Source organism: Oxyura jamaicensis, chromosome 13, assembly GCF_011077185.1.
Source record: "Oxyura jamaicensis isolate SHBP4307 breed ruddy duck chromosome 13, BPBGC_Ojam_1.0, whole genome shotgun sequence".
In the NCBI taxonomy this organism is placed as follows: domain Eukaryota; kingdom Metazoa; phylum Chordata; class Aves; order Anseriformes; family Anatidae; genus Oxyura; species Oxyura jamaicensis.
In genome coordinates, this window is record NC_048905.1 from 6,316,617 (window position 1) to 6,339,286 (window position 22,670).

Below are 22,670 nucleotides of genomic sequence, written 5' to 3' on the forward strand. Positions count from 1 at the left end.
CGAGACCAGCCTCAGCGTCTGTAACAGATACTAAGAACTGAAAAAAAAAAAATAGACAACATGAGGAACTGCTGAGGACAATCCAGATTGATAGCAATATTTAGAGCCGCCAGTTTCAATCACAAGAACAGCTCTGCTGGGCAGTACCGCTGCTGAGTAACGGGGAGAGAAATGAATGTTTTTACACCAGACCTACGGAGGTCACAACTCAGGCCACCTCGCTGCACAAAAAGGCATCCAGCGCCGATACCTGCAGGCGCTTCTACAAATGCAGCACTTCGTTGTACAGCTTTCTGTCTCAGAAAGCAGTCTGGTTAACGTGGAGGGACAGGCACGAGTATTGCAGATACTGGAGAGAACGCTCTGTTCCTTTAAAAAAAAGGAATTCAATACTCATCTTTTTTAATGGACCTGTTGGACTGCTTCCAAAAGGGAAGGGTAACAGTCCCACTGTTTTGAGGCAAAATACCAGAAAACATGTCAAAGAAGTATTTGTAAATGATTTCGAACCTAACAGACGAAGCAAAGCAGTTGTCTGGCTATTCCAGCTCCCTTTAACAGCTGCCTAGAAGAATAACATTTTCAAAAGGATGCAGACTCCGCGCTGACAGGCTATTAATCACTTTCCAATTTGTGATTTCAGGCACTGTAAGGAAAAGGTTTTAGTAGAGCGCATCTTCTGCACTCGGCAGGATTTTAGGAATACGGCTTCGTGTCTGTATCTGAATTTGTACTAGGAAAAAATCAGTACAGCTATAAAAAAGATGCTGAAGTTTTCACAACAATAAATCAGAATTTAGTTTTCAAATACAATTTCTTCCAGTTATACTTTCCATTTTTGTACTTCTGCCTTGTCTGAATAGAAACATCAACCAACAGGAATTCAGAATTAGTAAAGAATAACAAAGAGAAGCTTCGGCAAGCCAGTGCTGAATCGCATCCGATCAATAAATTAAACTTTCGGTGTGCCCCAGCTCAGCTGTGATGGCACTGAGATGCCTTATTGCTAAAAAATAATTTCCTTTGTGGGGAATACTATTGTGAAATAAATGTTAAAACCTAATGCTCCGCAGTTCCACTTGCAAATTCTAAACAGTAATAAATTATGAATTGGCCACTTGGAAAGGCTTTTAAGACCATGTTTTTGTGAAGACAGCTTCCAGTTATGGAGAGTAAATCAATACACTCCCGTCTTCATCCATAAGCAGGGACAACGCTGGCAAGAACTCAGTCAATGTCACCTTCCTACTGCTCGCCCTCCATCAGGACACACGATAGGAGAAGGAAAACGCAGAGAAGGGGAACATCACAGCTGGGCACGGCGCTGTGCACAGGGACAGAAGGGGCAGGCACAGCACGGAAGGCTCTCCCAGGCCTGGGAGCACACGGTGAGCTCTGGAAGTCCATCGCTCCTGTAGCGAGGCGTGCTCTCTTAATGCTTCCACCTACCTACACCTCGCGGGAACGTCCCTGGAGGTCTTTAAAAGATGTTTAGATGTAGAGCTTAGGGATATGGTTTAGTGGAGGGCTTGTTAGCGTTAGGTCAGAGGTTGGACTGGGTGATCTTGGAGGTCTCTTCCAACCTAGGTGATTCTGTGATTCTGTAACATAAAGGGAAGAGCAGGGCGCTGCATACTGAAGGCTGAACAATTTATGAACAATAAATGAAAAGGGGTAGAAAAAACACATCGGGGGTTGTGAGTGAATAAGAGAAGCAGGAGGAATCTGAGCCCAGTTTTAGAAGAGACATACTACGCTCACTTCAAAAAGGCAACAAAAGAGGTGTAACCAAATAGAAGGAGAAAGCAGTTGGTTGAGCAGTATTTGGTTACTAGATAAATTTCGTTACATCTAATAATTTATTCCCCAATCCTGATTTCATCACATCCAACATTATGCAACAATTCAAAGAGAGCCATCTGAGTACTTATCTTCCCTTGCCTTATGATTAGTCTTCAATTTAGGCTGGGGATGTTTTCTCACAGAGCTCGGAACTCCGGGCGCCTCTCTGCGTGACAGCGCTGCTGGAGCTACTTCCCACATTAGCATGGCAAAGCATTTTCAAGGAAGGCCACTGCAACGCTTCATGAGGATGAAGCTACAGGAGGTGATGGATGCTCAGGGTTGCATTACACAACTGGTAACACAACCAGTTTCTCTAAGTACAAGTTACCTACACCTAAATGAGAGAGCGGGATGCTTTAATCGTGCAGTCAAATCCATATCAAAGGAAGGATGAAAACAGCAGCTATTTGAATCCAAGTGTGTTCATAATGCTACGCTCCTGGTACAAAAACAACATTAAAGATAATTAAGTAGTTAAAAACAAGCCCTCGGAATATACAGTAATTTCAACCATTATTAACTGGTGTTTAATATACGCTTTTTAATACAACAATAACAAGTGACAGTAAGTGTCACGGACTATTTCCAAACAATATTCATTATGCTGAAAGTAAGAATGAGAGCAAACTTCAATACCACAATAGGTATTACTTTTTATTTAATTAGGTCTCTCTCTCCATTCACTAACAGCTAACAGAAAGCAGAGGGGAAAAACGTGTCCCAAAAACTGCAGAAACAAAGCAGGTATTTCACTGCATGAGAAAAGCAGAGATTACAAAATATGGCTGTATCCTGGGGGCTCTTTCTCTGGGGCCCCCAGCACAAGCACGTGGGGCGGTCTGAGCAGGTCCAGAGGACGCCACGAAGGTGATCAGAGGCTGGAGTAGCTCTGCTGTGAAGAAAGGAGGAAAGAGCTGGGGCTGTTCAGCCTGGAGAAGAGAAGGCTTCAGGGAGACCTCACGGTGGCTTTTCAAAACTTAAAGGGGACTTATAAAAAAGATGGAGATCAACCTTTTGCTCTGTCAGGTATTGACAGGACAAAGAAGAATGGTTTTAAACTCAGAGGGGAGATTCAGATGAGAGGTTAGGAGGAAATTATTCACTCAGAGGATGGTGAGGCACTGGAACAGGCTGCCCGGAGATGGATGCCCCATCCCTGGAGGTGTTCAAGGCCAGGTTGGACAAGGCCCTGGGCAACCTGATCTGGTGGGTGGCACCCCTGCTTATGGCAGGGGGTTGGAACTGGGTGATCTTTAAGGTCCCTCCCAACCCAAGCCATTCTCTTCTATGAAACTAATTGCATAGAACTGTAATGCTGCCATCCAATCCACTGTCATCAGGGGATTTCTGCTTAAATGTTACACCTTAATTCCAGAAGAGCCCAGTTGGGTTTCATGACTGCCAAGAGTACTGTGAAAAGGCAGGGGTAAAGCTAACCTCTGCTGCCTTCTGCCAGGTAGCGGACAGACCAAGCATTCTCAGAGCCTCCACATTCTGGGAAAGGCTGAGACTGGGCAGAGCATCCTGAAGACATTCTGCAGAGGCTCCAGAGTTAGGCGAGGGCTCCTTCCTCATTCTGGTCATCACTAACTGCTCTCCACACACAACACACACGGACAGCTGATACATCACCCAAATAACTTCTTCATAGCACTGAAGGGCTTCTCTGTTTCCCTCCTTAATGCTAATCAGCATTACTCGATCTGAATGACCGCACACCTGCTGGTATATGTGCCCTACCTGTTTCTAAACATGGGCTCACAGCTTAAGAAACAACAAAGGGCAAGTCACAGTGCCAAAATGAAAAATGGGGAAAGACAGCTGGTGCCACTTTCACTTCCAAGTTCCTCTTGGGACATCACTGAGTCACACGCCTGAAAGGAGAACTTTTTTCTTAAAATATCTCTCACAGATGCTTCTAAGAGATTCAAAAACTCTTACTCCTGGTTGCAGTTCTACACACAAAACAGAAATCAAACTTCTCCACACACACACAAGACCTTTATTTTGGAACACAATTAAAACCCAAACCCTCTCTGCCTGCCCTCTCCGTCTCTCGGCACAGGGCCCGGCCAGCAGGAAGGCACGAGGGGAACGGGCCGGGCACACAGAACAGCTGCTCTGCATGCACCCAGCCAGCCTCAAAGCAATCCCACCAACAACGCACTTACACTTGCTGGGATGTAATTTAGTTCTAGAATTTGTTAGCCACACAAACTGCTCCTGATCTACTTTAAAACATGCCAGGAACGTTATATTCCGCCAGGCACCTGGAGCAGGAGGCCTGCACAAACTAACTGGTCTTTCTGAGGCGATTGTCCTTACAGCCGACAGGGCTGCAACAACTCCTAAAAACAACACACGTTAGACAAAGTTTTCCAAGTGACATATCCTGACCTGACAGCTTCGTTAGCCATGGTTTTTAATGACGCCACTGCTGGGTGGTAGCAGGCCTCCAGAGGCGCAGTGTATGTACATGCAGCAGGGCTGCGGTGAGCTGGGTTTGTGCTTCACCCTGCACCAAGCAGCAGCGCAGAACTCACCTCTTCTGCAACAACCAACCTCACCTCTGGCCCACTCTGAGCTGTCAGCCCTTCCATTTACAGCTAACTACCACCCACCTGCCAACAGATGCTTTAAGAGGAAAAAAACCACTCATACTGAAGAGGTTTACCATTAATTCGGGTGAACACTATTAACGAGCCCTTCCAGCTCCCCTGCCCGGGCTGGGGAGAGCCGTGCAGGCCGACCAGCCGTCATGCAGCCACGAAACCAGGGCAGACAGGCACCACTGAGACCGTTGCTAACAGCACAACTAACAGTACAACTGCCCTGACGCTGTCCTCCAACTGCTCGACACAGCTCGGAGCAAGCGACAAACTGTGAAGGCCTGGAAAGACTTCGGGGCCCCCCAGCACCACCGGCCACCTCAGCTCCAAGTGCCTGCTGCGCAGCTCCGAGATGTTCTTCGGCCATGGACAAGTCAGGTACCATGAGAAAAAAGAAATTCCTATTCCTGAAAGTTTTATTTTGCTTTTCCAACAAGAGGCTGAGTGTTGAGGATCGGGGAAAGAGAGCAGAAAGATCTCATACTAGAGCTAGCTTGCAAATATTCCCAAGACAGGCACCAAACCTCCGTGACTCGTACGGTCATGACTTGTGATACCCATGATTTGCCCACGATGCAGGGCCAATTTCTATAAGGTTCTATAAACCGCCCATACATTTATCTTGGACACTTTTTTTCCCTGCGAAATAGTATTTCAAAATTGAAAACAAAGCAGTCAAACAAAAACGGTTGTATTTTAACAGAAAATCTGAAACTTCAATTTGAAATGTAAATTTGCCAGAACATTTTGCATGCAAGAGCAGAGGTTTTTAAACACACAGTTAATCTCTAAGGCAAGACATTCATGTTATCCAGTGTCTGAACTTAAATGTACTGGCTGCAAACAAAACTCAATTTGCTTAAAAGAAATTGCTTTGTGAATGAAAACTTAAGCATTCGTTTTGTACACATGAAAGACTGAACCACCGAGTAATGCTATTGTGTTCTAAGAGATACTAATATTAAATAATAATGTTCTGCTAAAAACTTTACATTCAGAAACACTTCAGGAAGTACCACAGAGTAACTATACATTGACTTTCCAAGGTAAATATCCTGGGAGGTCAGACAGAACTTCACTGGTATCAAAATCTCTTTTTCATTATTTATCTTTTTCAATCCCTCCCACACCTGTAAAGAAACACAAGCAAATCCCCATCTATAAACTACGCAGGCCCAGCTTCAACAGTTCACTAGAAGCAAAACAACAGAGCTTGATTTAGCGGTCTTCTGTGTGGAGTGACCCCCATCCCTTGCTTCATAACAGTGAAGAGGCTGAGTTACTCTGTTAACCCAAAAGGCTCCCCGACTCCGCACTAACTCCTCTGCATTCAGGCATGCGCAGTGACTAAATGTAAGGCTGTAACCAGGATCATACGTGGTAGAAAGTAGAAAGCTTATCCTTTCTAAATTAAATCACAAAAATATTACAGGCTATGCAGTTCATTGCAATTTAAGAGAAATGGCAAAGCTCATTGCATTTTTTTTAATTAAACAAGAAAGCAAAACATAGCAGGCAACATGCACAACTATGCTACTTATATCACAACTTCAGTAAACAGGCAATAAAACACAAAAGCTCTCCCCCCGCCCGCAGAGAACCTACTGTACAGAAAGCCCTCTTAAGGTGCACTCCTACAATGCAGTTAAGTAGAAGGTTTCAGCAAAGGATGCACAAAAAACATTTAGCAGACTTAACAATTTGATTAAACAGAGTCCTGAGAGTTTAACAATGTTCAACAGCATACGCATAACATTTACAACAAGAAAGAAGAAAGGCACCTGGAGACATCTGACACTGGGCATGCTCTGCAGGCATCTCAGTGCGCACATGCTCTCTACCAGGTTGGAGCAGCCTAGCCACAAAGACCTTGGCACAGAACACTGCAGGGTGACAAAAAGGAAGGAAGAGAAGAAGCAGTTAGATGCCACAACAAATCACTCAAGGCAGGCAACTCATTAGTACGTTAACGTGGGTACTTATCTATGGCATTTCTACATTAAGCACGAGGTTAGTGGCCAAGGGTAAAATAACGACTGAAGATCCTTTGCAGAAAGAGAGCCGTCCCTCTGTCCTACCAAGGATAACGAGCTCATTTCCCTCATCCCTCTGTCCTACCAAGGATAACGAGCTCATTTCCCTCGTTTGCAGCCCACAGGCTTCAGTGCAGGGTGGCAGTGACAACCCCATAGCAGGATGGGAGGTACGGCAGCATGGGGCCAAAAGCCCAACAACACAGGTTAAGGGCAGGGACAAGTCCCCAGAGCATGGTCCTGGGGATCTGGGGGAATTAAGGCTTGGCACCCCACCCCGTCTCATCTTTCCCAAACAATCTGTGCTTATTTGTTCTGACAGCAGAGCCTACGTTAACTCCTGAGGCCGTGGTCCATGTATCAGGGCACTGACACAACCAAAGCATGTGCTTTAGAAGAGGAACACCACCTGGCTACATTTGGGTTGCAAGACCAAGTTCTGCTTACTTAAGACAGAGTGTCCTGCTGCTTACGTGGGTTATGTGGGTATTATCAGTTACACGTATCCCGTAAGCCAAATTATGCCCTACAACCCTTTAGCACTCATACCACCACCCAAGCCCGGAAGAATCAGGCTTCACGACCCGATTCCACACTGCTGACACTACAAGCGAGGAACCGTTTGGAAGTGTTGTTTCATTGCTTAAGCTGGAGAAGTTCACTGCAGACAGACTGCAGCCCTTTTACAGCTCAGTGGTATTATTTCACAGTTCCTTTTAAGGGTACAATGGTAACTGCACGACCACCAGAGAAAGCTAGAGAAAAGGATTCAATTACCATCAGGCAGCTCACAAACCCGGCTCCAAAATTTGGCTCTCAGTATTTTTCACATGGGCTTCCAATTTAGTTGTAAGAAAGACCAAATCATTACAAGACAATCCCACAGGTCACAGCTGAAGCAGAATACCCCAGGTGAAGACTTGGGGAGACCCTTGTTGTGCCAGCAGGGAGGGGAAAGAGGGAACCCAGAGCAACTGAGGAGATAAAACCTTCACTTAAATTTTTGTTTCATATCTAATGAATAAAGCACAAGGAAGCGTAAAACTTTCATCCCTGCGCTTAAGAGAAACTAAAGCAAAAACAAGACAAGAATGGTCCCAGCAGGTAAAAATAAAATTATTACTGCTGTATTGTACGGTCTTTTCCTTCAATATCAAAATAGGCGAGTTTTAGATTATTAAAAGATTCTTTAAAGAAACGTGACTTTCCGGTTAGCTACCGATTAATCCAGTAGGTCCATGTCCAGTTTGCAGTAAGATGACATGCCCTCATACAAACAACTCAGTTCCCAGAGCTGTTTTGGGCAGTCAGCCAGTGATATTAGGGAAACTCTCAATTTCAAGATCGTCAAAAATAGATTATGTTTAAAGACAGGGGACGTACCCTTCAAATCTATTATGATATTGAAGATGTCAGACCTTAGTCAGACCTTACAGTTCTACCTGAAAAGGGTATACAGGTACAGAAAACGTCCTTTCTGATCTGTGTCATTATTTGATCCCATTTGGCACAGTATCTCGATGGCGTTTCAGCAACACTGAACCATCAACGCTCTGTGCATTTATTAAAGCCCAAATAAGTTTTTGAATTTTTAAATACAGAGGCCCGGTAAAAATTTTGATTCTGCTCACGTCACTTAGTTAAAAGTCATTGATCACGAATCACAACAACGTTCTCTCCTAACACCTCCAAGTCCGATGTACAAAACCGTGTGTGATCAACCTACACGTGCAGACTTCCCAGGTACCCTGTCAGCCCTCCAGTGGGCTCCAGGAGCCCACAGATCACAAGCCAAAAATCGCTGGTGGAGGCCATCAGACTGTGCTTGCCGTTAGGGATTACTTTCGCTAAGCAAGCTCAATATTAAGAACTTAAGAGAAATGTGGGTAACTTGAGAATAACTTTTTAATTTAGTTCAAAACACATTAGACAAGGAGGCCATTTCCATGCCAAGCTTAAGCCGCACAAAAACCTCTCCACGGCATTACGAAACCCTGAATAAAAGGATTTATAAAAACCACTGGACACTTAACTGCAGCAATGCTATTGCACAATCCTACAAATTAAATATTGCATTCTACTTCACACTAAAACAGGAATGTGCAAATATTTGTTCATTCACTGACATGTTATTTCTTGACACTGTCTGCGTATGAGCTGCTGGTTATAAATAAAACCACAGCAGCGTATTAAGACTTTAATTTGTGAATAACAAGGACCTGAACTTATACCCTTACTTTCCACTTGCCTTTCATCAGGATCCCAGGGAGCTGCAGCACAATTCAGTAAAAAATGGGAAAGAGAAAGGGAAAAGTGCATAAAACTCACTGCACAAAGTACTGGTCCCAGAGATGGTGCTGCCAGCCCCCAGTGCACCGCAGACAAAAATGGAGTGGAAAGATATCCAAGTCATCCAGGACAAAAAAACAAAATGGCAAAAAAAAAAGAGAGACCAGACTTTAGGAAGTCAACTCCTGCTCCACAAATCTCTGTGGCTGAGGTCAGAAGTATGGAATATCTTACTGAAAGGGGATTTTGTTTTGTTTTGTTTTTAAAAAAAGGTGCAATAATGAATGAATTTCATGTCAGTGCACGAAGCATGTGGGCGTTTTCACTGGCTGGTGGGCATAACATTCAGTGTACATTTAAACCAGCGTCAGTCACACTGGCAGACAACAAAACCATGGAGGTTAAGATAAGGCCAAACCTCAAGTTTTAAAGCTAATTCTCACTGCAGAGTTTTAGGTGACATATCAAGGCTGCTGTGCTCTGAAGGCAATACTCAGACGGGAGCAGCAAAGGGAGGCAGGAGGGGCTCTCCAGCGCCGCAGCAAGGAGCAAATGATGCTGAAACAATAAATACAAAGAGAAACCATTGTTTGGACCTTCTGGATAGCTTACGTTCAAAAATATTAATACCTTAACGCTTTGGTCGGCCAGTCTCAGGAACAACATTTCAAGATTTAGGTTTCAAATTCAAAAAAAAAAGTATGCAAACGTTTGAATTTGCATTCCACGCAAAATTTTAACTCTTATCAGTTAAAAAAAGGAGTATGCTTTTAAGTCGTTGAGGTTAGAAGCTAAGAACTTCTTATATGAATAGTAAAGCATGCAGCAATGTTATTCTGATGAATCAAATTTGTAGGTAATAACTTTTTAGGATGAAGGTTAAAGAATTCAACAGCCCCTGAACAATATGAAGTTTCTGTTCATTTGGGACTTCGCACAGGTGCAGAGCACCATTTTGCTAAAGCACGGTAAAATGTCCAGAAACGTTTGGTTTCAGTGCATTTAAAATTAGAATTCACATCCAAACAGAAAAAATTTTATACTAAGTTTGCTCAAGAAATGCATATGGACTAGAGCCTGTGTTCCCGGTGGAACTAACGCACGCTTTGTAACCAGCGATGGGAACACTGTGGTGTCAGAGTTCAGAAAGCATTAGCACCACTAGGCCTTCTAGGAGAACTTTTAGAAAGGATTAGAATTCTGACCTCAAACATTTCCACCAAAACTACATTCATTTTGTTTATGTAAGATAATTTAAGGATTCAAAATGTGTTGTGGGACATTTACAGACTGTGAGATTCTGTTCTTAAGGTTAAAATATCCTTGCTTTTGAAGAAGTTTCTAGACAGTTGAAAACAGAATGGGGAAGGGAGGTATTTTTGAATTTTGAAGAGAAATACAGAAAAATAAATGAATTGTCTAATAAACTTCGTTTTTCAGGAAGCATTGCTAACCATATGCATTCAGTCCCCCTGCCATTGTTTTCCTTCTTACACAGTCTATTACACGATCAAAACTGAGCATAAGTACCTAACAAATCATTCACGTTCCCAAATTCTGAAGTGCTTTTCCCAGCTTCCTTGTGAAAACAAAGCAGCTCCTCAGGAAGTTTAGCTTGTGTTCTGCATTTCTTGGAGGTCTTTTCCAACCTTAGCAACTCTATTCTATGATTTCCATAGAGCTAGGAATAGATTCAGACTGGCAGAGTCAGGTAACAACCAAAAAACTTAAACCTGCGCTCTGAATTCTCTTCACACTTTTAGTTGTCAGAAACTCAGGTGCAACTCTACATTTGTAATGGGCTGGGTGGTTTACTTGGATGCAGGCCCGGACCAACAGAACTGATGCTTTTTTATTTCCATTAGCCCTCACGATTGCTAAACGCATGGGTGACTGCTGGTACTTAAAATGTTCCGTGTCTGGAAGTGGTAGCTTAGATCCAGTGCTGCAAAGAGGGGCATTCCCACCAGCAGTAAGGACGTTTTATGAAAGCTTTAGGCTCCCATTTAGTATCAAGCCCAGATCTTAGTTTCTCAAAAATCTGCATTAAGCACCATAAGAAAAAATATAAAGCAGTAACACTGTCCAAAGGCCTTCAGCATTATTTTACACTCAGCAAGGAACAGTTGCCAACTACTCAGCAAGCCCCGTCCCCTTCTGCTAGCTGGGACATCCTCTAGCTCTTACCTGGTGTCGTTACCTTACGCAATTCATTCAAAACATCTGTAAGCAGAACAGTGCTGGAACAATATAGTCATTGGAACAAGTACTCTAAGTATTTGCAAGACGTAGAAAATGAGAAGTGTCAAAGTATACTTGTAATTGTGAACATTTGATCGGAAATAAAGTGTGGGGGCATGCACGTAACACGAATAAGCATGTTCCACAAGCGACAGCCTGGCTTGGCATGGTAACACATTCACTGTGCTGCACATTTTGGCACACTTGGTATCTTTGCTGAGGTACTCTGAAATAAAACAGCTGGTATCAGACCAATAGCAGTACTTCGTACTCTTATTTTCATTTCAAAACCAAGATGTCCCTTGAGAGATGGGTGTGTTCACATGCTCCATACAAGCTGCGAGTGGTGGCATCGCATCACTACCTTTTCCACAGACAAAATGCAATCTCACGTCCAGACTTGAGTGTCTGATTTGGAAGGCTGTCCGAGTACCATTCGTCCAATGCATTTCCAAAATGCAAGGAGTTTCTCTCTCATGTTCAGCTTTAAGAACAGCTGCATTCTCAGGTCAAGAAAGTTGTCCTTGTACAAGAGATTTAGCTTGCTCTCGCATCTCTGGGCTTTGGAGAACTAGGGAAGTTAAAAATGAGTTTCTTGAAAGTAAGTATGGGAGTAGTAAGCTCATCTTAACTTGTAAAATGCTTTTGATTTTTCCTTTATTGTTAGTAGATCTTTCAAAAAATAGGAAACCAATAGCTGAGTCACTCTTGCATTAGAAAAATCTATTCAGAAAAATGATTGCCATTCACAAAGTATCGCTCAGTGATACAACCTCCCAATTGTCATTCAAGATCTGCACGTAAGCTTCTTGCATTTGGAGGAAAACACTAAGTGAGAAATTAGGAAACTTAAAGCAAGGCAAATGAGGAGAAATTTATCTGATAAATTATTTTCCATTACCACGCAGTTCTTCTAATAGGGCAATGAATTCACAGAAGCGTGATCAATAATGCAGTCCCGCTCTGCTCCTGAAGATCAAAGTATGCGCTTGCTACAACAAAATGAACGCTACAAAAGGAACACGGATTCAGTGGAGAAGAGATTAAGTGCTTTCTTTGCATATAACAACAACCTTACTCCTTTATAATTTATTCATCAGAATAAGACTTGTGAGATGCAATATCTTGTTTTCAGGAGAACACAGAAAACTACAGAGAAAATCCTAACACATTTACATCGTAGTCACTCTTCAATGTTAACTGAAAGCAGTCTACATTTTCCAAACTACACAATTTTTAGGTTAACCTTTGCTTCCTTCATACAGTGACACCCCAATTCCAGCAATTTCAAAACTTCTGAATTACAATATTCCCTGCTGAGCTAGCATATCCTACGTTGCATAAAAAAGGCATTTTTGAAAGAAAACTGGCTTTCTTACTCTCTTATGCAGGAGGAGCAGAGGTGTTACAGACATCTACAGACAGCAGTACACCTGCTAATAGTAAATCATAACTGGAAGGAAAAAAGAGATTTAGCACTGCCAACTGGAATAGCAGAAACTTTAAAGTTGAATACTCACGAAACTGTAGATGAAGCTTGCCTAAAACTGTAAGAGCTGGCTCAGACTCTTTTCTGAATTCAGTTTTCAAGGATGGGGACTAACACAATCTAACAAAAACATTGACCTGATGTAAAAACACAGCCTGGACAAGGCAGCGTGCACTTTAACTTGACTAGTTTAAATAAATATGAATTCCAGGCTTAGCACATAGTCAAATGGTAGATTTGCATTCAGTGTTTGTATTTTAAATGTTGTAGAGGGGCATTTAAATAACCTTTCAAATCTGGGTAACATTTTACTTTTAAAAAAATAAGGTTCAGAACCCAGACAAGAACTAAGCCTCCAACCTGCACATACTTCCACGCAGGTTCGACTGAGCCCTTGGTAGGACCGTTCCGGGTTTCAAACAGCTAAGCACTTCATCAACATTAAATATCCTAACGCTGGGGATCTTAATCAGCAGGAGCACACATTTACACTTCCCCTTTCCCCCACTCCCCGTGTATTTAAATTATTTCCTTGTTTCAGTTTTCATCATTAAAGATGTTGAGATCACTTCTGCCTCCCCGTTCTCTCAGTTCAGAGGAGGGCACGCCCCGAGGGGAAATGCTCCGTGAGAAGCTTTTATTTCACTGGGCGACTCCGAGGCGAGGGATGGCCTGGGCAGCACGTGGGACAAGTTCAGTTGGATATTAGAACAGACTGTAGGAAATGTGTCAGACTAAGGTTAACAAGCATCTTCCTTTGATTTTCCCTCAGACTTTTTTTGAAGAATTGTACTAGAAAAGCATGCCCAAGACTTGTCCACCCTAACCAAATAAAATTCAAGTGCTCACAAAACCAAGCCAGGAAACAACAGTATCCTGTGCACAAATCATTCACTACAGAGGTATTCATCAATGAGATGCAAGCATCATTTTTGCACAAAATACCACACCAGCAAAACAAACGCGCAGCTAACACAATACATGATATCAACAGCGCCTACAAGAGTTTCTTCTACAGTATGTTAAATACTGAGGCCCTAACGCTTGTTTTAATGGCTGTCTACAAGAGAGCACTCAAGCAGCTTAGCATTATTGCTATTAACATCAAAAGGAATCGAGGCGTATCTGCTTCCTACTAACTTTAGCAGTAAGTTGCTGAGTTCATGAAAGCACTACCTTAGAGTAAAGCTGGGTGTTAGGAGGGGTGTCTCACGCTCACACCAGACGTTTAAGGCACTTAACTTTTGTCTCTATCAGCCAGGGATCTGGCTTCCCTTCCTTGCGCACACAAACGCCTCCCAAACTTATCCTTAGGATATCATCCTGTAGCCTTTTCGTCACGTCAGAGTCTCAGTAAGGTGACTCCAAATACGCTCCCCTACTCTGAAACAAACCTGCTGCAACTCTGAAGCACCTCCTGGAAACCATGCCTTGCAGCTGGCTCGGCGCTGCTCTGAAACACCACCAACAGAACTTGCAGTTGAGGCCTCGTTAAGAATTTACCAGGCTGACTCCAAGTGCTGCCCACACCACCACTTCAAACAGCATGTCAACAGGGTAAAGCTACTGGAATTCGTAACACAAACAGCTGGAGTGAGTTCCCTGAAGCTCTGATGAACTCATGAGAAAACAGGGCCAGAAATCAGAGCAGATAGTTACTACTTTCTGAACTCGACTGAGAAGTTCAACAAAGCCATTGATAAGGCTGCTTTCTCCCTTCAGAAGCGAGATTTGTCAGCTATTTGCTCAGTGCCCCTTTATCTTCAGATACTGCTCCCTAGCTCTGCAGCAGGTCCGTCTGCCGCACGCTCCTAGCACTCTCCTGCAGAGCAGACCTGCAATCCCCTACTGAAGTGTGTGTATTTACTGGATGTGCCTTCTCTTACTCTGACCTCGCATCAGCAGCTAACCTGGTGAGTTCTAGTATGGAAGGGACATGAAGCAGTTAAAGCAGGATACTGAATTTGCGGACAAACTCATCTAAGCAGAAGCAGCAAGAGATAGTACAGGGTGACTTCTTACCTGAAACTTTGTTTCTGGGCTTCAGATCCACCAATCCAGAATGAAAGGGGATTCGAATGGGTTTTCCTTCTCAGACTTGTCTGTTAAAAGAGAGCAGCCAATCATCTTCAGCTTGGTGTACCTACTGCTTTCTTGAACGAAATCCCCATTACGTACTGCTAATGCTGTTAGAGACGAGCAGCCTACACACCTTACCGGTCCGTAACGACTACGTTAGTGGGGTCATCGGATTGGTGGATCTAAGACAGAGAAACGGACTCACAGACCAGAAATCGCTCTGTCCCGCACCCTGAGTCAACCCGTCCTACAACAAGGGTGTTGGGGCAGCAGCTCGCCTTGCGAAGATTAAGACAAGAAGAAACTACAAGGCAAACAGCAGAGCAAATGCTAAAGCTTCGTCCTCCTGCTTGTACCTTGCGAGCACGCTCCAAGAACCACTGGAGAGGCAGCACACAGCTTTGCAAAGCACACTGACTTCTCCTAACTGCCATCCACAGGCTCTAACGCATGGCATTGCCCTGATTCTCTGCCTTTTTCCAGACCCGAAGTGATCTGACTTTCCTTACGTACCAGCTGCACAAAGATGGAGCCTTCAAGACACGGCCTGACGGAGAGCACTGGCTTCAGGAGATGTTCTGCATCGCTGCGTCTCTGCAACAGATCCTACAACTAGGAGCAAGGCGAGGCATGCTCCTCCTGACTGAGGTAAGGGAAAGCTGCCCCTCACTAAGCGAGACGGTGAAGGAGCTTCAGCCAGCACTTCAGCAGTGTGCTCAGAGTTGAGAACGACAGATGTGAAGTGGCTTTAGCTGCAACACCTACGAGAAAATGCCTGCAGATGTGCACGCTACGCCTGTGCCAGAACTAATAACGAAAACCTATCCAAAAGTGAGGAGCCTGCCAGCCTCCCAGCCAGATCTAAAGGCTAGGGCCAGCCTACAGAAGGACTTCCCCTAACAGGGGCAGCACCTCCTACAACACGCTGCCGCAATATCCAGAGAAGGACAGGCCAACACCACCTCTCCCACCTTCCCTTTCCTCTCCAATCCCTCTGGAGAACTGAACCAAGCATTCCTCAGCCTCCACAACGGTGCCCTGTGCCTCGAGACGGGAGCTGCAAGGAGAAGGATGGGAGAAGAGTTACGGGCAAGGCTGCCCAGAGCTCCCCAAAGAAAGGAGCATCCTCACCGAGGGGTGACTTCAGGCCCTGACCACTGGTAAATAACAGCTACAGGGCAACATTTCAAGGGCAGAGCAGGGCTGTAAATCTGACACCATGCCCAATCTATGAATTTTAAGGCTGCCAAGTAAAGCAGTAAGATGTCAAGGCATATGACTCAGAATTTAAGAGTACAATATTGCTCAGTAACAAGACAGCTATCAGAATTATATAAATGTGCTGCTGTGCTAAGTCAACAGAGCCAGCAGGATGGTAGAAGGAGAGGCACGGGAGTGTGACAGCACAGGTCTGATTTTTCTCTTGAAGGAGCGGAGTGATGGAGACAGCCCCAGTATCAAGTTTCCCTGGCTAGTCCTTCGCTGCCCAGATAGAATTGCTTAAAAGATTCTCTATCAAATACAAGCTGTAATTGTAACTTCAGTTTTGCAACCAGATTCCGAGTGTAGATTTCCACAGAGCTGCATGTGTATTTTTGTCTGAAACCCTGCAACTGGCGTGACTTAACAAGACAGAAGATTTGAACAGAGCGTCATTGTGCAAGCCACTCTGACATACACACGTCCCAGAAGGGCACACGATGCGAGTCGTCACAATTGTGCCAAAATTCCCTACGCAACGACTCGCAGCGATCGGAAACTTACAACGCGGCCACGCAACTCCGAAGGCTGAATATACAGCTGCCTGTCTTCCCCGAGCCTACGAAGGAAACGAGTCTTCTCAGGGCTGCATGGCTAAAAGCTGACCCCAAAAGGTTTTTACTGGTTCACACTGAAGGCACATGGGTCCCTGTTCCTAGCAGGGGGCAGGTACCTACCCACATCTTAAAAGTTTCTGTCTGCATTTGGAGGAAAGCGGGCCTGGGAAGCAGAACTGTTCTTCAATTCCCTACAGGAACTTCAGTTTTGCAGGGTACAAGCAGAGGGATGCAGCTCCTGGGGGGAGCTGAATAAACCAAGCAATGAAGAAACACCACGCCTCCAAACGCTCCCGTTGTTAATTTCGCCTGTATGAGAAGCAAAGTAAGTTTCCAAGAAGTCAGCACTTTTTTTGTTATTAAAGCACAAAAGGCACTGCATTATTTTTGCATTATCTGGTCTCAGTCACGCACCACTCATAGTGGGAAATGTGTGAAAGTAATACAGGAAAATGGAGTAGGCTGTCAGCTGTCACACCACGGAGCTCAGAAATACACCGAGAAACTGGGGAAGGAAGGGATTTTCCAGAAAAAACGTGAACACCGAAGCATTATCAATACCATGGAAATCAAACTGTGAAATCAGGTTATTTAACAAACAGTGGCATTAGTGCAAAGAAAACACTGTGAGAAGAAAGCTGGAATGTAAGTACTGGTATTAATCAGCATTAGTTTAACCAACTCGGTACAGATTCTTGTTTCCCTACAATTTATTTTCTGCCTTGCAACAACAAGAACACGACTTGTCACCAAGCAGCCCTCTCACAGCCACGGTCTCTGATTCTCTCCCACACATCATTCTTCTCTCCTTGGCACGTTTGCCACAACACCCATTTCGTTTCAAACCCGTCTCGCGTTGCACGCCGCTGCACGAGCGCCCCGAGCAGCGCAGGAAGATGAAACTGAAAATGCAAAAGCAAAACAGTGACCTCTAAACTCCACAGCAATAAAACATAACGCAGCAGCAAACATACATCGTGTTGATTTAACAAGTGGCGGAGGTGTTTCAGAAAACACACACGAGATGAAAAGGTCCATCCAGCCTTCAGAGGACACCGCCGGGCCTCCCTAGGGCACAGCCCGCAGTAAGCTGGCTCGGTTTGTTGTGCTGAGATGCTGGTGCAACGCCCATCGGTGACCCACATTTTTAGCAACATTAACAACTCGGAGGGATGCAGCCGGCGTGGTCTGAGAGGCACAAACGGCACGGGTGCGTTTTTATGGCTTTTTGCAGGAGCGACCCAACAGCCCGTCCATCAGAGGGGCACTGCAGTGCACCCCAAGCTGCCATCCCCTCCCTGGCGGCCAGGCACCGCATTTCTGAGCCTAATTCTGGGCCTCCCAGACCTGAGGCAGGGCCTGCAGGCAGCATGTCACCTTCCAATCACCCGGAGGTGCCCACAAGCTCTGGAGTTACCTGCGCTTTTTGGGCATCGAGGTAACTTCATCTGCTGCTCCTTATTTGCTCGCTGCTGTTGCAAAGGCTGGCAAATTTCGTAATGCTAGATAACTGAATCGAGGGAAAAATCTCCTTCTCAAATGAGATTTAGCAAGCCCTTGGTGAAACACAAGCATTTGGTTTCCCAAAGAAACTGCAGGTTTCCCCTGCTAAGGGCTAGAAGAGATTTTGGTTCAGAGCTTTCCCTGCGAACGGAACATGTGCAGTCCTCCTTCAACTGGGCAAACTGACGGCTGCCGCCATACAGACCCGTGCTTCACATGTTTTTATTTTTAATTTGTAACCTCTGTTCTGCATCCTCGTGCTCACTGTGTCCCCTCTTCCCTTCGCCAGCCCGCTGCCCCCCTCAGCCTATTGTTTTATCTAGCCCTTCCCAAAAGATCCAGCTTTCCACACTGCTTTGTCTACTTCCCTCATTTCATCATCACTCTGCTGGCTCTAAATTCAGTTGCCTAGCTCTAATTCATTTTCTTAAGCTCTTCCTTCCCATTTTCTGCACCGCTGCCAAAGTCACAGCAATCTATTTGCTTTATGTATTCATCCTTCCTCTTACAGGCACTCTGAAGCGCGGCTGTCACTCCGATGGCCTCTGCAGCAGCACAGCTCTTAAATCCGCTGCCCCGAAGGCTCCTCTGTGCCCTCCATGCAGCCTCCTACCCAGCCAGCGCCTCCCGAGGTGCCCACCCAGCCATTTCCCTTTCCCCCCCAAGTACGAAACAGTTCTGCGCGCTTTTGAGTGCACGCTTTAACGTCTGGCGTGCAGCTCGCAACTCTGCTCATTTAGCTAATGAAGATTAAAAACAGACAGCTGCAAAGCGCGCTGTGCTATCCCACCAGAGAAAGCGCAGCAAGCAGCTCGTGAGACGATTGTGAACCTGTGCCTGAACCGCCCGTCTCCTCCCAGCCCTACCGAGGGAGGACTGAGCAGCGACATTTGAGCCCCAACAGTACCTCCTTTGTTCCAGATGCAAATCCCATCACAGCCTAGTCCATCTGTATCTCTATCGCCACCCAAGTCAACTCTTTGAAGGATCCCTCCGAGAAGAATCGGAAAAAAATGAACCAAGTGCAACTGTCTGCTTGGCTCGTGCCGACTGAGACAGGAGGGAAGGAAAGGCAGAGCGGTACGGCCTACCGAGGCACGTGCAGCAGGCGCGTTTCAGTTCCCAAGCAGAACGCTGCGATTTATTTTGCCCTGACAAACTTTACATAGTTTGGGGGCACAGCCGTGGCCGGCTGCAGTCACCCACGGAGCTGCAGGTACCAGCGGCACGGCTCAGGAGAAGCGGCTGCGGGCACAGCGCTGCCGGGTGAAACACTCCATCCCGAGGGGTTACCTTCGGGGCGTGAGGGCCTTCGGCTCGCATGCAAGTTCTGCCAGGAGAGACTGAAAGGCTTTCGGCAAGGTACTCGATTATAGCTCTTCATTTATTATTTACCGGGGCACTTCAGCGCTGGACACTCGGGAGACATTCCAGACAAAGGCAGCACGTTTGGAAAACTCCTTTCCGCACACGTATCGGTAAGGCACGGCTGACCACACGCCGCTCACGAGCGCTCGGCGGGTCGCTTCCCAGGCAGGGCCTTCCCCCAGCCCCTCCGCCGAGCAGCGCCCTGCTGACCTCACACCGCCAGCCCTGCAGCAGAGGGATCCGCGCCCGTGGAGCGGCGCGCATCAAGGACACGGCGGCAAGGCAGCTGCTGATGGGCTCGGTAGTGGGCGAATTTACACCCGCTGGCTTCCTGCTCCTGCCACCGCCTCCCAGAGGTGGCGGTGGGCACAGGAGCCTGCGAGCCTGGGATCTGGGTTTTTCCACCCAGGATGCGCACGGTTCCACGCGTGCCTGCATAACTTTTTAACCCATATGAAAAATGTCTTTTTCATGCCTCCGTATTCTTCTACAACCACATCAATGCGAACTAAGGGGCTAATTAGCCCCTACTTTGAAAGCCTGCTGGTAAAACAAAGGCACGGTTAGGTGAAGCTTTCTGCGAACACGGGAACACAAGGCTTTTATCGAGCCTTCAGGACAAACGCACACAGTGGGTTTGAACAGCACAGATCTCATGAACTGCTCCGAATTTGTAGGTAACAAAGGTGTTCCACAAATTGTCACTGGTACTTCACCTTAAGAAAGAAAAAAGGTTGATTCTTTAGAAGAGCAAAAAGGTCGCCGTTACCTAATCCCACAGAGAAAAATCAAAACCAGGGGAAGAAAGAGCCCTTTCAGTCCGTTTGGCTGGCCCCCCATCTGGTCTGGATTACCTCCTTACTCCTCCTTTGCTAACAGTTTGCCCACTCGCACAAAGCATTAAGCCGAGGCGGCACAGTGCTCAGGTGCCTCAACTACGCACCTGCCAGCTTCGCGCCAGCCTGCCCCCGGCCCTCCTGCGGTCACACGAGTCAGCCCCGGAGGCCTCGAGCCTCCTGAGCTCACTGCACGGGCAGCGGGGACCTGGCCTGGGGAGGCCGATACCACCTACAAATGAAAGCCATGAAATGTCGTAACTAGATCAAGGGCTCATCAGCGCCGGGAAGGCTGGGTGGTGTGATTTACGGAGCCAGAACCACGCATCGCCAGCCTTCAGCTGTCCTAGAAGGAGAGTGACTTCGGCACACCAGCTACAACTTGGTACGGCAAATGGAAGTTGTCACTCTAAAACCTTAAAATATTTCTCTTAGATTCCAGCTTTAAAAATAGACCGGCATTATTTCCATGACTGATTTTTCTTTAAATAAATGCAAATGATCCATCCAGCGCAGGACTGGTTGAGGGCTAGAACACCCTGTTCTGAAACTTTTGGGCCACGACCATGTTGACTCGCTCCCTCTCCTTTATCAGCCACTCGTCCCTCCGAGCCTCTGCAGCAGACATTTGCACCTCTGCGACTCGGGACTCATCCTTGGCCTCGGAGGGCAGCGACCAAGCACCCAGCGCGCACCAGACACAACCTCCTGTGGCAGAGGCATAAAACGCCTTGCTCGTAGCGAGCAGCACCCGCATCTTCATCCTGACGACGCCGTCCTTCCACAGGAGAGCATCCCGTTAGGTCTTACCGTTGAGATCACCCCTGGCTTTGGGGTATTTCCTGCTACCCTTACCAGCTGACAGAGGAGCCTGCACCAAACCCTGACATCTCTGACTGCCAGCTCTGTCAATATCGCCTCTGCTCCTGCCTTGCGGGCTCGCAGAAATGGTGCGGAGCATCTCATCTGCTACAGCACGCGGGCACTAAGCCTTCGAGCCACGTCTCCGGTTCCAAATGGCTTCCAAGGACTCGAGTGAAGCTTGTGCACTCCAACACAAGCAGTTCCAGGCAAGCCCTCGCTAAGGCTGAAATTAAATTCAACCATTTAATTCATTAATTAAAATCATCTCCACTTCGCAGAGTATTGCCTTCTGTGGGAAACTACAAAATTGTTCATCCTACTAAAATTTGACAATTAATGCGTTTTGAAACAGAGGAAAATGTGTTTCTTCAGTCTCTTGCTACATAATAAAGATCTGAACATCCCAGGGAGCGTTCGCCTTTACCTCAGTGCATTTCCTAGATGCAGTTGTAAACGGGGGCCGCCGCCATCAGCAGCGTTCAGGAGTTGTGTTTGCTTCTGCCAATTTGGCCAAACCCAGACAAGGCTGGTAAAAAGGCTTACAAAAGAGACGAGCACGAAAGCTGAGGGAGGCAAACGTACCTCCCGGCCCCGAACGCCACCTCCTGCCACCTGGGGCACGCAGGACAAAAAGCTGCTGGAAAACTCACTGCTCACGGTGGAAATTCAGAGGGGAAATTCAGCCTCATCCTGTGCCAGGGACCTGCCCCGCTGCGGGGGGACCGCTGCCGGTGCCACCAGGGTTTCAGTGGACGGGGCCGGGGCAGCAGCCTCGCTGAGCGCAGCTTCAGCTGCCGGCCCCAGCGCTCAGCGCCGGGTGCTGGCCGGGCACCGCAGGGCTGCTGGCCGTGGGCTCGGAATTCCTGCCCCTGCAGCACGGGTGACACTGAACAAAGTTCCTATTTCGCGGGCCAGGCAGGAGCTACGCTAAGTAAAAGCCTCACGTCGGCCGCCTGCACCGAGCCCAGCTCACCGGGGAGCGCCTCAGCGCCAACTTCTGCCTCCTCGGCCCCGCTGCAGCACCGGGTGGGACTGCGGGCGGGAGGGCAGCCTGCGCCTGCAGCGCACCGCGGGAGACGTCCTGCCCGCTCCGACGGCTCCGAGAGCCCCGGCCCGGCCCCGAGAACCCCCGGACAGCTCCGTGAGCCCCCGGCCGGCCCCCAGAGCCCCCGGCCCGGCTCCCTGAGCCCCCCCCTTCCCCCCCTTCCCCCGCCGGCAGGGGCACCCCGGGGCCGTGCCGCTCGCTTTCGCTTTCCGCCCCGCTCCGCCTGCAGCGCCCCCCCCCCCCCCCCCCCTTTTTTTTTTTCTCCCCCCCCGCCCGGGGCTGTTTTTTTTTTTTTTTTTTGTTTTTTTTTTTTTTTTTTTTTTTTTTTTTTGCTGTTAGTTTGGGGGTTTAGGGTTTTTTATCGCTTTTTTTTTTCCCCTCTCCCGTCACCGCGCCGGCCCCGCAGCCGCCCCGGAGCCCCGCAGGGCCCAGCCGGGGGCACCGCGGAAGGAACCGGGGGAGGGGAGCGGGGCCGAGCGGGGCCGAGCGGCGGGGCCGGGGCTGCCCGCGCGGCGGGGGGCACTCACCATCAGCTCGATGGTCTTGTCCTCGATCACCGAGTCGGGCTCCATGGCGGCGGGCGGGCAGCGCGGCCCGGCCCAGCCCCGCTCCGCTCCGCGCCCCCGGCCCCGCCCGCCCCGGCCCCGGCCCC

At 47.2% G+C, this 22,670-nt stretch overlaps 1 protein-coding gene across 5 annotated transcripts in view; it reads right to left on the minus strand.

Moving 5' to 3' along the window:
- FBXW11 (F-box and WD repeat domain containing 11) overlaps nt 1-22,670 on the minus strand; it is a 73,880-nt gene extending 51,210 nt beyond the window's left edge. The window contains exons 1-4 of one of the 5 annotated variants that reach the window (XM_035338394.1): nt 22,546-22,670; nt 14,529-14,608; nt 11,919-12,026; nt 6,236-6,337 (exon numbers count right to left, since the gene is read on the minus strand). In XM_035338394.1, coding sequence (XP_035194285.1) covers nt 6,236-6,286 — 51 coding nt within the window. In that variant the 5' untranslated portion in view covers nt 6,287-6,337; nt 11,919-12,026; nt 14,529-14,608; nt 22,546-22,670. The remainder of the gene's footprint in view (nt 1-6,235; nt 6,338-11,918; nt 12,027-14,528; nt 14,609-22,545) is intronic. The other 4 variants (XM_035338395.1, XM_035338397.1, XM_035338393.1 and 1 more) reach the window with 4 other exon arrangements.